Below are 15,067 nucleotides of genomic sequence, written 5' to 3' on the forward strand. Positions count from 1 at the left end.
TGCTTTTGCATACCTCAGGCGACTCTGTTTGTGGCGTGCTTGCAGAAATGGCTTCTTTTGCATCACTCTCCCATACAGCTTCTCCTTGTGCAAAGTGCGCTATATTGTTGACAGATGCACATTGACACCATCTGCAGCAAGATGATGCCACAGGTCTTTGGAGGTGATCTGTGGATTGTCCTTGACTGTTCTCACCATTCTTCTCTGCCTTTCTGATATTTTTCTTGGCCTGCCACTTCTGGGCTTAACAAGAACTGTACCTGTGTTCTTCCATTTCCTTACTATGTTCCTCACAGTGGAAACTGACAGTTTAAATCTCTGAGACAACTTTTTGTATCCTTCCCCTGAACAACTATGTTGAATAATCTTTGTTTTCAGATCATTTGAGAGTTTTTTTGAGGAGCCCATGATGCCACTCTTCATAGGAGATTCAAATAGGAGAACAACTTGCAAGTGGCCACCTTAAATACCTTTTCTCATGATTGGATACACCTGCCTATGAAGTTCAAAGCTCAATGAGGTTACAAAACCAATTTAGTGCTTTAGTAAGTCAGTAAAAAGTAGTTAGGAGTGTTCAAAACAAGAAATTGATAAGGGTGCCCATACTTTTGCACCGGTCAAATTTTGTTTAAATTCGGATTGCACATGTTCTGTTAGTACAATAAACCTCATTTCAATCCAGAAATATTACTCAGTCCATCAGTTATTAGATATATGAAACTAAAAATAGCTGTTGCAAAAACCCAAATTGTTATTAAAGAAAAAAGGTTAACATTAATAGGGGTGCCCAACCTTTTTCATATGACTGTACTTCAGAGTTCCTATCTCCAATCTGGGGCTGCGCTTTTAGTAAATAAAGCAGTGGGTAAATTGAGATTAGTGAATTATCTAAATATAATCTAGTATCAAAACCTTTCTCAAATGTTCATAAAGGCTCTCGAAATACCCAACTTACTAGCAAAGTGGAGCTCGAATTTTCATTTTGTGGGATCTTAGTATGCAGAGCGGGATCCCACAAATCTATGCAGCTGCTTTAAGCATGAGAAATTGCTCTCTCAACTAATCCAGCGTGGTCACTTACTTTTTTAAGGTTTTACTGAACTGCTTAAGAAGGATGCCGCAGCTGGGGTCGTAGAGGTCACGCTATCAGTGATCACTGAGGGTTGTGGGATCTCACAACCTGGAAGTTCCTTTTCGGGGACATTAGGGACACTTCCAAAAGTTTTGGTACTGGATTATATTTAAAAAATTCACTAATCTGCGGCTCTTCACTGTTTAAGTAAATAATAAAGGCAGCCACAGATTTGTGATAAGCACTATTTAAAGGGAAAGTCATCAAACACATTGCACTAGAAACTACGGGATATTACCCCTGTAACAGTGTCAGCAGCAGATTCCCCCAGAACAGTGTGTCATGACCACATTTTTCCTTCAATCTTTTTCCCTATTTTTCTCCTTCAAAACCTAGGTGTGTCTTATGGTCCGAAAAATATGATAAGTTTAAAAAGAGAGAACATTTTTCTTTCCCTCACCAATTCTTACTTGATCAATTGTAGCCGAGTTTTGGATAAACTCTTTGAATTATGGTACATTATGATGGCTTCTCTTGTGTGACTCATCTGACAACAGGACCTGATTAATGAAAAAAACATTTGCCAAATTCTGAAAGCAAGAATGGCTGCTCCTCTCTGTTGGTTTTCTGATGGTCGCAAAGACTTGATTTACCAGTTATACATTTCAATTATACACAACATGAAAAAGGTTCCTTCCCTGTGCGGCTTCTTCACATGTTTAACTAGATCTGATTTCTGAGAATAACATTTTCCACCTTCAGAACATAAAAATGGTTTATTTTGTGTGATATTTTTGATGGTAAACAAGACCTGATTTCTTAGTAAAACATTTACCACATTCTGGGCATGAAAATGGCTTCTCCCCTGTGTGATATCTTTGATGAACAACAAGGTGTGATTTCTGAATAAAACATTTCCCACACTCTGAACATGAAAATGGCTTCTCCCCTGTGTGATTTTTTTGATGTCTAACGAGGTGTGATTTCTGAATAAAACATTTCCCACACTCTGAACATGAAAATGGTTTCTCCCCTGTGTGAATTTTCTGATGTTTAATAAAGCTTATTTTGTGAATAAAACATTTCCCACACTCTGAACATGAAAATGGCTTCTCCCCTGTGTGATTTTTTTGATGTCTAACAAGGTCTGATTTCCAAATAAAACATTTCCCACACTCTGAACATGAAAATGGCTTCTCCTCGGTGTGACATCTTTGATGCTTAAGAAGTTGTGATTTCCAATTAAAACATTTCCCACATTCTGAACATGAAAATGGCTTCTCCAATGTGTGAATTGTCTGATGTTTAATAAGGCTTATTTTGTGAATAAAACATTTCCCACACTCTGAACATGAAAATGGCTTCTCCCCTGTGTGATGTTTCTGATGTCTAACAAGGTGTGATTTCTGAATAAAACATTTCCCACACTCTGAACATAAAAATGGCTTCTCCCCTGTGTGATTTTTTTGATGTCTAACAAGGTCCGATTTCTGAATAAAACATTTCCCACACTCTGAACATGAAAATGGTTTCTCCCCCGTGTGAGATCTTTGATGCCAAACAAGACCTGATTTCCTATTAAAACATTTCCCACACTCTGAACATGAAAATGGCTTCTCCCCGGTGTGACAACTTTGATGCTCAAGAAGTTGTGATTTCCAATTAAAACATTTCCCACATTCTGAACATGAAAATGGCTTCTCCCCTGTGTGAAGTTTCTGATGTGTAACAAGGGATATTTTCTGACTAAAACATTTCCCACACTCTGAACATGAAAATGGCTTCTCCCCTGTGTGAATTTTCTGATGTCTAACAAGGTCTGATTTCCGAATAAAACATTTCCCACACTCTGAACATGAAAATGGCTTCTCCCTTGTAGGAGCCTTTTCACGTTCCACATGCCTTCTGTAACTTTTATTTTGCTTACAATTCTGTGATAAATTGGAATTTTGGACTTGTTTGAAAAGATCAGATGATAGCGCTTTCCAAGGAAGGACTGGAGGTATATCTGGGACAGCAGCATGCTCTTCATATGTATCATGTGTGACACTTTCATCATCTGTTTTAAATTCTGAAGATATTAGATTTCCATCTGAACTCCTGATATAGTCATCGGCTAAAAATAAACACAATGTTATTATTTTTTATGATATAATTTTGAAAGTAGATTTATTTTTTTAAACTATAACATAAGAAATTAAATTAGGAAACAAATTATTCTGAATCTGTTTTCCAATTTCGAGATCTAAGAGTTACATCTTTGTTAATTCGGATCTCCCATTCCTAGCACCAGTTCTCTGGAATGTGCTACAGTAAATAATCTGATTAAATGTCGCAATGTGACTGTAGAATAATGAGGGACAGGGGGCTGCTATACTTTCCCTCATGCTAGGAGACCTTAGGCTATCCCTAACCTCTGGATTACCCCTGAACGTGGAAGGAAGGGGCAGGAGTATGATGGAAATACAGATTAAGACCGACAGGAAAACCAAAATTCAGACACACTGCAAACTCACAGAAATAAACAGTGAGAGACCAAGGAGAAAAGTAAGAGCAGGAAGGCAGAAACAAAAAGACAACAAAGGTTAATACCACAACTGCTCACAGCAATAATGCACAACAACCAATAGTTTGTATCACAACACCTCACCACACCTGTTTAGGTAAACTATAGCTGGCATTAATGGAATAGTCCAGCCAGCATATACAGAAGGGGAGCAAATGATACTGACTCCACTACAGCATGTGATCAAAGACATTAACAAGGAGCCCAGTAGAGTATAACTCTTGCTAGTCTTACTAATTATGTGGTTCGACACCTGCATCTCCCTGCGTTGCTCACAGACATCAGAGATGTTAGCAAGCAGAGTGCCAGAATCTGTAATTTCCACAGATCCTGATGCTGCCATGACAGTTGGCGATGCCTGCAAGCATCTCGTTGTGACATTGATCCACAACATAGACAATTTCAAAAAGGTTTTTTTCTAAGACGAAAATAAAATAGAGACAGATGCCAAATATTTAATGGGCTTGTCCGGGACTAACATTGATGGCCTATCCTTAGGCTTTGTAACCAAAGTAGGTAGCAGGGTCTTGCTGTCTGTGCAGATAAACATTAGGGCTCCAATTCATCAAGACCAGCGATATACACTGACAAATGACTTCAGGGACTGGTGTGAGATTTCTGGTATAGGGAACGTCGCAGTTTGTTATGAATTAGAGAAGCGGTGGCATCACACCCTTCTTCTGGCCAAGCTCTGTCCAATTTGGCAAAGCTGGTTAAAATTGGCGTGAAACCTCCAAAAGTTGCACAATTTATTTTTTGTACATTCATTTATTATTGACTGTAGAATGGCTATGACGTATCAATGTATGGAATCAGCGAAACAAAAGGATGTTGATGAAATAGAGAATCATGACTGTAAGGCGCTAGAGTTTTAATAAGTGCTGAGAAAACCGTGCAATGTAAAAAAAAACAACGGTCATCGTAATCAAAGCAAACAAGAGACTATGAAAATATATCTCTGCAGTGCAGCCAGGCCAACCATCTGTCTTTATAAAATCCTTCCCCGGTCTTCTTTCCAAGCTTATTGTGCAATTCACTGGAGACAAAAAGGGGATTTTCAGGTTCTATCTGGTACCAACCATCAATCATGTCTTTACTAATATCAAGACCAACTTAAACCAAAAGCTCAAAAGGACCCATTGGGTAACGGGCTTCCAATTTCATTGCAACATCCATGTCTTCCTTAAGCGGGCTTTACACGCTACAATATATTTTACGATGTGTCGGCGGGGTCACGTCGTAAGTGACGCACATCCGGCATTATAAGTTACAATGTAGCGTGTGATACCTCCGTGCGATTGCGATTGAACGTTAAAACGTTCATCGCACGCACCTCGTTCAATTCCTAAAAATTGAACGTGAGGTTGTTCAATGTTCCCGAGGCAGCACACATCGCTGTGTGTGACACCGCGGGAACGATGAACAGATCTTACCTGCGTCCCGCGGCTCTTGCCGGCAATGCGGAAGGAAGGAGGTGGGCGGGATGTTTACGTCCCGCTCATCTCCGCCCCTCCGCTTCTATTGGCCGGCTGCCGCGTGACGTCGATGTGACGCCGAACGTCCCTCCCACTCCAGGAAGTGGACGTTTGCCGCCCACATCGAGGTCGTATGGAAGGGTAAGTACGTGTGATGGGAGAAAAAATTGTACGACGCATTCAACAAATTGAACGTGCCGCACATACGATGGGGGCGGTTACGATCGCATACGATATCTTATGCTTAATCGTAACATGTAAAGCAGGCTTTAGATGCATGACCTCTTTCATGAAGATGCACGAATTCCATTAGGTATGGTACCAGAAGACGGTTAACAATGAATCCTGGGGTGTCCTTACATGACACAGGCATCTTTCCTACGGTTTTACTGAAGTCCATGAGAGAGTCAGAAGTCGTTTGGCTAGTCATTGGTGTTTTAATGACCTCCACCAGCTTCATCATTGGTATTGGAATAAAGAAATGCAGCCCTGCAAACCGATCCTGCATAGTTGTGGAGTTGGCCATGTCAGTTATTGCCAATAAGAATGTGTTGCTGGCAAATATGGTGTGTTCTGGTGCAAATTTGTCCAGTGTCTTGATTAGTGCGTTTTTCCACTTCCATGTTTTCTATTATGGCTTCCACCACCAGATCATTGCTGTGCACCATGGCCGCTGGGTCTGTGCTTGGGATGTAGTTTGAGAGTGTTTTGCTGATGAACTGTGCAGCAGCCTCAGGCTTGTCTGCAAACATCTTCTTAGTGACCCTTTTCAAGCTGTCTTCAATACTTTTTGCAGACTTTTTCAAGATGCCATCAGTCTGGTCCACTAAAACAAAAGTGTTTCCATTTGCTACAGCTACCTGCGCTATCCTGACACCCATTAGGCCTCCTCCGATCACAGTCACGTCAGCTTCTTCGCGGTGGCGAGGCCATGTCTGCTTGTACTGCTGGGAGCTGAAGGACATGCGAGTGATGTCAGCACAGTGCGCCATGAGGATTTAGTCACACTATCTTTTTTCACAACTCTGTTGCACAAAAAAATTGATTGAAAAGTGATTTCTGACAGAATTCTGGCATTATTGCTTTGAAGAATCAAGGTCTAGGTGTCAAATGTCCTTCTTTAGGTGTCTCCAATCCTTCCAGGGTAGTTTGCCAGTAGTTCACATTCTCTACAGCAATAATTTTATTAGATATTTTTTGGTAGTTTTAAAAATTTGGTATTTCAGTGTGCGGCTGTAACTTTTTTGATGTCAAAAAGGTTCTTAAGCAGTCCTATAATCGATATATAAACACTGGGGCCGCTAGGAGAATGGGGGCCCTGTTAAATTGCCCAGTTTGCACTCTCTTTCCCCTAATAAGAGTCCGGCATGCCAGCCTGTGTCCTGTTCAGTTCTTTTAGATTCCTGCAATTAAGAGACCTTTGGTTACATCACGTCATATGACTTCATCAAAGGTCCTTAAACCAGGGCCATATCTAGGGGGGGCTGGCGAGGCATGTGCCCCGGGCGCAGCTGTGAGGGGGCGCTGTCGGGCTGCCTGATGCGGCAGTGTAAAGTCTCCCCGGAGGCTGCGGTTGCCGCTCTGCAGTGGGAGCCGCCACTCTCTGAGCGCGGCTGTCACGCTGACAGCCGCACTCATAGAATCTGCAGCGCGCGGCTCCCACTAATCAATTGTCCTTGCATCTGTCAGACGCGAGGACAATTGGAGCGGTGATGCCGGTGCTGACTTCCGGGTCAGAGCGACGGCGGTCATGTGATCTGGTCAGCTGATCACACTGCTGACCCGGAAGTCATGGCCACAGCGCGGAGGCGGCAGAAAGCGCTGTTTAGTGCTCCAGTGTGGAGCTGAAGACGCGAAGAAGGAACATTATGGGGTGAGGGGGAGGTAGCTATGCACACGGAATGGGGGGGGGCAGAGGGTGGGGAGAGGGAACTATTAGTGGACACAGTATGAGGGTATAGAGGGGGGGTAGGGGAGTATCTACACACACAGCATGGAGGAGTGATGATGGGGAGGGGGCAGTATCTAAAGACACAGCATGGAGGAGTGATGATGGGGAGGGGGCAGTATCTAAAGACACAGCATGGAGGAGTGATGATGGGGAGGGGGCAGTATCTAAAGACACAGCATGGAGGAGTGATGATGGGAAGGGAGCAGTATCTAGACACAGTAGGGGTGAGAGGATACTATCTTTGGACACAGTATGGTGGAAAGAGAGGATGGGGGATGGAAACATCTTTGGACACAATATGGGGAGAGAAATGATGAGGGGTGATTATGGGGAGAGAAATGATGAGGGGTGATTATGGGGAGAGAAATGATGAGGGGCGATAGAGGGGGAGGATGCAGGGTGATTTATGGGGAGGGGGAGGATGCAGGGTGATGTATGGGGAGGGGGAGGATGCAGGGTGATGTATGGGGAGGGGGAGGATGCAGGGTGATGTATGGGGAGGGGGAGGATGCAGGGTGATGTATGGGGAGGGGGAGGATGCAGGGTGATGTATGGGGAGGGGGAGGATGCAGGGTGATGTATGGGGAGGGGGAGGATGCAGGGTGATGTATGGGGAGGGGGAGGATGCAGGGTGATGTATGGGGAGGGGGAGGATGCAGGGTGATGTATGGGGAGGGGGAGGATGCAGGGTGATGTATGGGGAGAGGGAGGATGCAGGGTGATGTATGGGGAGGATGCAGGGTGATGTATGGGGAGAGGGAGGATGCAGGGTGATGTATAGGGAGAGGGAGGATGCAGGGTGATGTATGGGGAGAGGGAGGGTTGATGTATACAGACATGGTATGGGGAGCAAATGGGAAAGAAATTTTGAGGACACATAATAAAGAGTGACATGGTATGAGGAGCAAGTGGGCAGGATGGGAGTGAGGGGAAAAGTATATGGACACACAGGAGGTAGTGACTAGACACTAAGGATTGAGAAAAATGTGAGGGGGCACAGAATATAGACTGGGTAGTGGAGGGGGTGGTATGGAGAGAGGGCAGAATTGGAGGACAGTGTGAAGCCATAGCGAGGAGGGGGTGGGATGAGAGGGCACAGTATAAAGACTGGGCAGTATAGGGTGACACAGTGAGAGCACAGTGTGAAGAGTAGTATGGAAAGGAGAGGGCAGTGTGTGGGGCATGTACCATAAGAGGGACAGTGTGTGGGTCATATTTTGTGCAGAGAATACTGTGAGGGGTCATTATTTATTCTGGGGCACAGTGTAGGGCAGATATTTTTAAATACAAGTATTATAATTATTCTGCTATTTTCAGGGGCATCGTTATGGGATGTGTTACAGAAGACCGGAGAAAATCTGCAGAGACGAGATGTGAATGTGAAAAGTCATCATGGCGTCAGGACAAGGTGAATAGAAAGAAACGACTCAGAGACAACGTCCTCTATAAAGGTACCTGAATGTAAATGTTTATTTGTGATACTGACTGTGTCCCATCATTAGGCCTCGGTGCCACTTGCGCATTGCTTCTGATGGGAGCACAATAGGACCCCCGCTTATCAATTGTTCTTGGTGCAGGTGGCCGCAAATGTTTATTTCTGGATCTGCTTCGTCCTCTGATAGTGTCCGCGGCCGGGTACTGCACATCCGCCTCATTGATTTTAATGGGAATCTGGTGCCACTATCAGAAGATGGAGCAGATCCAGAACTGAGCACTTCTGGCCACCACCGGCACGACAACTAGAACAGGCGATTGTCGGGGGTGCCAGGTGCCGGATCCTGAACAATCAGACATTGGTGACCTATCCTAAGGAAAGGCCTTCAGTGTTAAAGTAGTGGACAATCTTTTTAATAAAGGCTTGTGACGTCTGTCAAGTTAAGGGTTACTATGTTTTTATTTATGTTAGGAGCATTAAAGGGGTTGTCCAAGTTTGTGATGAGCCTGCAGTCACTCTGTGTGTCACTCTATGTGACTGCAGACTTAAGAATTCTCACAGTGTGCACACTGCACGCTGTCAGGATTCTCTGGTGCCGGTGGTGAAAGAGGGAGGTCACGAAGCTGCAAGTATGCGATTTACACGGATGTGGTCACGTGCTGAACCGACATGCTCAATGAAAATGGTTTGACTGAGGCCGGACACATCAAATCAGAATGTGGCCACAAGTATACAAATCTCATACTTGTGCTCACATGATCGTCCACTCTCGTCACTGGCATCGCAGAATCCTAAAAGTGTGCAAAGCATGCATTGTAAGAATTCAGAAGCCTGAAGTCGCGAATAGTCACTGCAGATTTTCATCTCTAATCTGGACAATCCCTTTAATTACAAAATTAAGCAGTGTAGTATCCTCAGTTCTAACAGCGTGTAATATACCCACTGTCACAATTCAGCTCTGCTCGCTTGTCAGCACATGGCCACTCCACTCATAAGTGATTTTCATACTTGCATGTGACAATTAGCTTTTCTTCATACGTTTCTCATTGAACATTGAGAGAATTATTAAGAGAAAGTCGTTACCACATGACTGTGTATGCAAATCACATATGAGTGATTGGTCACATGACGACCACCCAAATTGCTTGGTGGGGGGGGCGCCAAACTGAATTCTTGCCCCGGGTACTGGAAAGCCTAGATAAACCTCTGCTTAAACAATCAACTTCCGAATGCAACTGATGAGGTCCGTAAGAAAGTGGAATTCCTGAGAAATTGCACAGTTTGACTCTTCCGAACGCTGGACCTGCCTGTAACTAGGGCTTATTTTAAGGGAAACGGCATTTATGAACCCTCTGCAGGTCTTTGAGTTGCCTTCATAACAACATAGAGAAGGGACTAGAAACAAACAGCAGAAGAAGCAGAAGCAAAGAAAATACAGCTGAAAAAAAACAGCAGAAAGCCTAAAAATGTAAACACAAAATTAGTGCAGAAAGTACATGAGTAGATATCTCTTACTGGATAGAGCTGGAGGAAACACATCCTGAGGAACATCGGGATCTTCTTGGTTACAGTCCTGTGGGGGAAGAGGACGAGGACATCTCTCTGGTGTTGTCCTCTTACTGGATAGAACTGGAGGAGACACATACAGGGACTGAATTCATTCCTTACATACAGATAATTATAGGCCGTGTGTATTTAGTCCTGTCTATTACCTGGTGATGTGAGGGGCTGGGGAACCTCCATCATGACGTCCTTGCACAGATCTTTGTGTCCTTCTAAATACTCCCACTCCTCCATGGAGAAATAGACGGTGACGTCCTGACACCTTATAGGAACCTGACACATACAATGATACCGTCACCCCCGATCCCTTCATAGCGTTACTGTATAATGTCCCAGCATTCCCAGCAGTGTCACCTCTCCAGTCAGCAGCTCAATCATCTTGTAGGTGAGTTCTAGGATCTTCTGGTCATTGATGTCCTCATGTATCGGGGGGTGAGGTGGAGGTCTCGTGATTGGGCTCAGGGGTCTTCCCCATCCCTCAGACACAGGGGCCTGACAGCGCTCACTAGAGGTCTTCTTCACTACTGTGTAATCCTGGTTATGGAGAGACACAGTAATAAATCTCACTACAGACATTTCCAGAGTCCTCACCTCTCCAGTTCTGTCCATCTGTAAAGGTTGCTTTACACGGGACGATATATCATGCGATCGCACCCGCCCCCATCATTTGTGCGTCACAGGCAATTTGTTGCCCGTGGCGCACAAAGTCGTTAACTCCCGTCACATGTACTTACCTCCCGCACGACCTCGCTGTGGGCGGCGAACATCCTCTTCCTGAAGGGTGAGGGACGTTCGGCATCACAGCGACGTCACACAGCGGCTGCCCAATAGAAGCGGATGGGTGGAGATCAGCGGGATGTAACATTCCGCCCACCTGCTCCCTTCCTCATTGCCGGCGGGACACAGGTAAGCTGCAGTTCATCGTTTCCGCGGTGTCGCAAGGAGCGATGTGTGCTGCCCCGGGAACGATGAACAACCGGTGCACAGAAGGAGGAACGACATTATGAAAATGAACGACGTGTCAACGAGCAACGATAAGGTGAGTATTTTTGCTCGTTAACACTTGTTCGTAGCTGTCACACGCTACGATATCTCTAACGTTGCCGGATATGCGTCACAGAATCCGTGACCCCGACGACATATCGGCAGACATATCGTAGCATGTCACGCCGCCTTTATTCCCATAGATAAGAATGATGTAATGTGACGTCATCAGAATCTCTCACCTCTCCAGTAAGCCGGAAGAGGATCTCTAGGGTGAGGTGTAATATCCTCTCCGCCATCTTGTCCCTGTCCATATCCATCCTTGATGGGGCAATCAGGAGAATTTTCTTGTATAGAAGATCTCCACTGAGAGGAGCCGATATTGTAGGGACCTGAATGGGGAGAAGATGACGATGTGACATCATAAAGAATCCTGTACAGTCATATAATTACTGTAGACTTTATATGGCATGAAGGAGAAGACAATTCCTGGTTTTGGGCTGCAGGAACCGAAATGAAGATTTTTGATCCAATAATATTAAGAAGCGGCTTTTACTTGTCATGTATGTGTACTGCCCCGCGCTCGGCTGCAGCCGAGACGCTTGGATCCAGGCTCGTCGGTGGGTGGCTCGAGCGCCTCCGGACCCCGGGTCACTTCGCTCTGAAAGGGGACTGGCGCTTTGGAGGGGACGTAGGTTTACGGCTGGGGCCGTGGTTTGGTTAAGTTCGTGACGCCACCCACGGGTTGTGGTGAAGATGGGCACCACCGCTGCTGTTTACTGGGCACCTGGGGGAGATGTTGCGCAGCAAGGTGTTAACCCCTCCGTGGGTAGGGGTGATGGCCCCGGGACCTGTTGGGGAGGCAGGTGTTGGTGTGGGGCGGTGCAGGGCGGTGCACGGCCCGAGGGGACTGTTGTACTCACGGTGATTGACACACACAAGTCTCTGTTAAACCAAGATGATGGTGGGCGGTGCCGGCTGCATCTGGTCCCCCACCCGGTTGGTGGTCTCTGCCTTTCTCCTGCACCGTGTTCTGTAGCTATTGACTGCCTACGCTTCCGCGACTGGAGTCCACTCCCCAGCTTTGTGTATGTCGGGAGAGCCCTGTGCCCGCAGACGCTGGCCCGTGGGATCTCTATGACTGAGCGGTGGCTTTCTATCCCCCCTCGGTGGGCTGTTGTTTTCAGTCGGGACTTGGGTGGGAAAGGACCTAAAGTCCAGACCTCAGTCAGTTAATTAACTTAGTCCAGTAGTTTCTGGACCTCGTTTCAGGCTCTGAGTACCCCCCTTTGTGCTCCGGTTTCCAGTCGTTTCCCCGGTTCGGTAGTGGCGGGCCACTACCCTGTCCCGGTCCCTTACGGTTCCACCGAGCCGTCTTCCCGGCTCCTGCAGGCTGAGGCCACTGTCTGCCTCCTAGCCAAGAGGTACCAGGGCTCCTACCCTGTCAGTGAGTTGCAGACCTGACACACAAGCATGCCTCTAGACTTGAACTTCAGGACTAGACTGACTGAACTCCAAAACTAAACTGCTCTGTTTTCCTGCCTCAGGCTCTCTGAACTCCTCAGTGGGCGTGTCCAACCGCCTGGGCACACCCCCTTGTGTGTCCATCAAGCCCTGAGAGAGGTGACTAGGGTTTTAAGGTTGGCTGATGACACCTTTTTAGGGGACAGGTGTTATGCAAGGGCCTATCTGTGACTACCTGGCTAGTCCAGGGCGTCACATATGGCATGTGACTATTGTATAATATTCATTGGTTTGCTTGTTTCGGTTTTTTGTTTTTGTTTTTTTTTTTTGTATGTTTGCAGGTTTTTAGCTTTCCAGATTTTTTGGGCTGATTTTTAAACTTGCTTTTATTTTTAAATATTTGCAAAATTACTGCATAATAATGACACTGAAAAAGACGTGGGTGTGCGGGAGGACGAGAAAACCAACCAGTGCCAGGAAGCTGCTGCCAAGGCAGATAACATAATAGGATGCAGTGAACGAGGCACAGATGCTCCGGACAAGAACAGTTTTGCCTCTATACAAGTCACTAGTGCGGCCACACTTACAATATTCTGCACAATTTCGGGCTCCAGTGAATGAGGAGGACATAACTGAACTAGAGCGGGTGCAGAGAAGAGCAACCATTACAGGAATGGAAGGATTGCAATAGGAGGACAGGTTAGCAAGCTTGGGGTTATTTAGTTTGGAAACACAATGGCTACGGGGCGATTTTATTACAATCTACAAGTATATCAGGGGCATTACTGAGATATTTCTAACTAGCTTTTTACAACTGAGGCCTGCAATGATGACAAGGAGGATCAATCATAATCACAGATGGGGATTCTCTACTGTAAGAGCAGTGAGAATATGGAACTCTCCGACACATGATGTGATAATTGTTGATAGACTACAAAAATTCAAGGCGGGCTTGGATGCCTTCATTAAAACGTATATTATTGCAGGTTATCAGTACTAGATTTTGTGATGGGACATTGATCCAGGGAACTAGTCTAATATTTTTAGTCATGAAGGAATTTTGCCCCTTATAAAGGTATTCACACCCCCGAAACGCTTCCACTTATTTTAGCATCATACCCACAAATGTAAATGCCTTTTTTTGTGATTTTATGTGATATACCAGCAATAAGTAACAAGTATTTGTGAAGTGTAAAGGAAATGATAGATGATTTTCTAAATATTTAAAACTATAAATATGAATATTGTGACGTGTATTTGTATTCAGTCCCTTGTAGTATGATGCCCCTAAGTGACCAATTGCCTCCCGAAGTCACATAATTAGTAAATTGTGTCACCTGTATCATTTCTTCTCAGTATAACTACAGTTGTTTTGTGAAGATTTCACAAGTTTTGTTTGAGAACATTAGGGATCAAACAGCATCTTGAAAATCAAGGAACCCACCAGACAGGTCAGGGATAAAGGTGTGGAAAAGAGTAAAGCAGGGTTTGGCTATAAAAAAAAATAGCCAAAGCTCTGAACATCTCACTAAGCACTATTCAATCCATCATCCAAAAATGGCAGGAGTATGGTATGGAGACAAGAGGGTCATTGGGTACGGTCATCCGCTGGCCTGGCTGTCTTCAGAAAGACCGCTCAGACCAGGGCTCATCCCACTGAACTCCCACACTCCTTCCTTGTGGGCAGGACACTACTCAGACAACACAGGGTGAGGGAACCACACCTTGGTAAGATTTTATTTGTTCACCAACAGGCAAACACGTATTGTACATTTCCAGAAAGAACACAAGGTGCTACAAGGTGCTACAAGCGACAGAGTCTCACCCATCTGTTGGCTCGCGAGGGATTAGAATCTTTGTGACTTCGGGGCTTCCTGGGCTAACTATCCCAGTCAGCAGAACCCTGGTTTTAACAAGCACCCACTGAGAGGAGATAGCAGCAAGCTTAGAAAGATGACTGAGCACAGACAGATATGTAGCCAGTCAACTGAATGATCCTAACCTGGGTTCTCCAGGCACAATTGTGGGCTCACCAATGAGCAGTGAAGCACATCTGTGATCCTCCAGCTGAAAATGTGGATCTTAGGCTGATGTCCTGCAAAATGAATGTGGTGACAGGAGCAAAGCTCTTTTTATACCCTCAGTTTTCATTTCAGGTTATTGTGTCTTATAGGATTGATGTGAGATGGCTGTTCTCTCATTGATTCAGTTCAATCTGACTTCATAATTTTCCTGTGATTTATGTAGTCAAAGAGGCTGAGGCAATCATTATTTAACAGACAATAGGGCTCTGGTCAGTCTGACATGAAACAATGGCCAACTTCTCTTACTTTGCCAATCAAAGGCACAATATTTGTGGCCTAATTAAGAACAGTTCACCCCTCACACAAATCTCCAGATGCTTGGTTGTCACATAAAGCACAACTGCAAAACGACAAAGACATGGCCGTCTACCTAAACTGACATCCCAAGCAAGGAGAGCACTAATTATAGAGAAGCAGCCAAGAGGCCTGTGGTCAAATGAAAAGCAACAGAGATCCAGTGCTCAGGGGGAGAA

General features: G+C 45.2%; 1 protein-coding gene across 1 annotated transcript in view; it reads right to left on the reverse strand.

Annotated features, from left to right (window-relative positions):
- Positions 1–1,829: 1,829 nt before the first annotated feature.
- LOC142312442 (uncharacterized) overlaps positions 1,830–15,067 on the reverse strand; it is a 208,219-nt gene continuing 194,981 nt past the window's right edge. The window contains 1 exon segment of the mRNA XM_075351384.1: positions 1,830–2,921. Within this exon segment, the coding sequence (XP_075207499.1) occupies positions 1,849–2,921 (1,073 nt within the window). The 3' untranslated portion in view covers positions 1,830–1,848.

This window comes from Anomaloglossus baeobatrachus, chromosome 5 (genome assembly GCF_048569485.1).
Source record: "Anomaloglossus baeobatrachus isolate aAnoBae1 chromosome 5, aAnoBae1.hap1, whole genome shotgun sequence".
NCBI lineage: Eukaryota > Metazoa > Chordata > Amphibia > Anura > Aromobatidae > Anomaloglossus > Anomaloglossus baeobatrachus.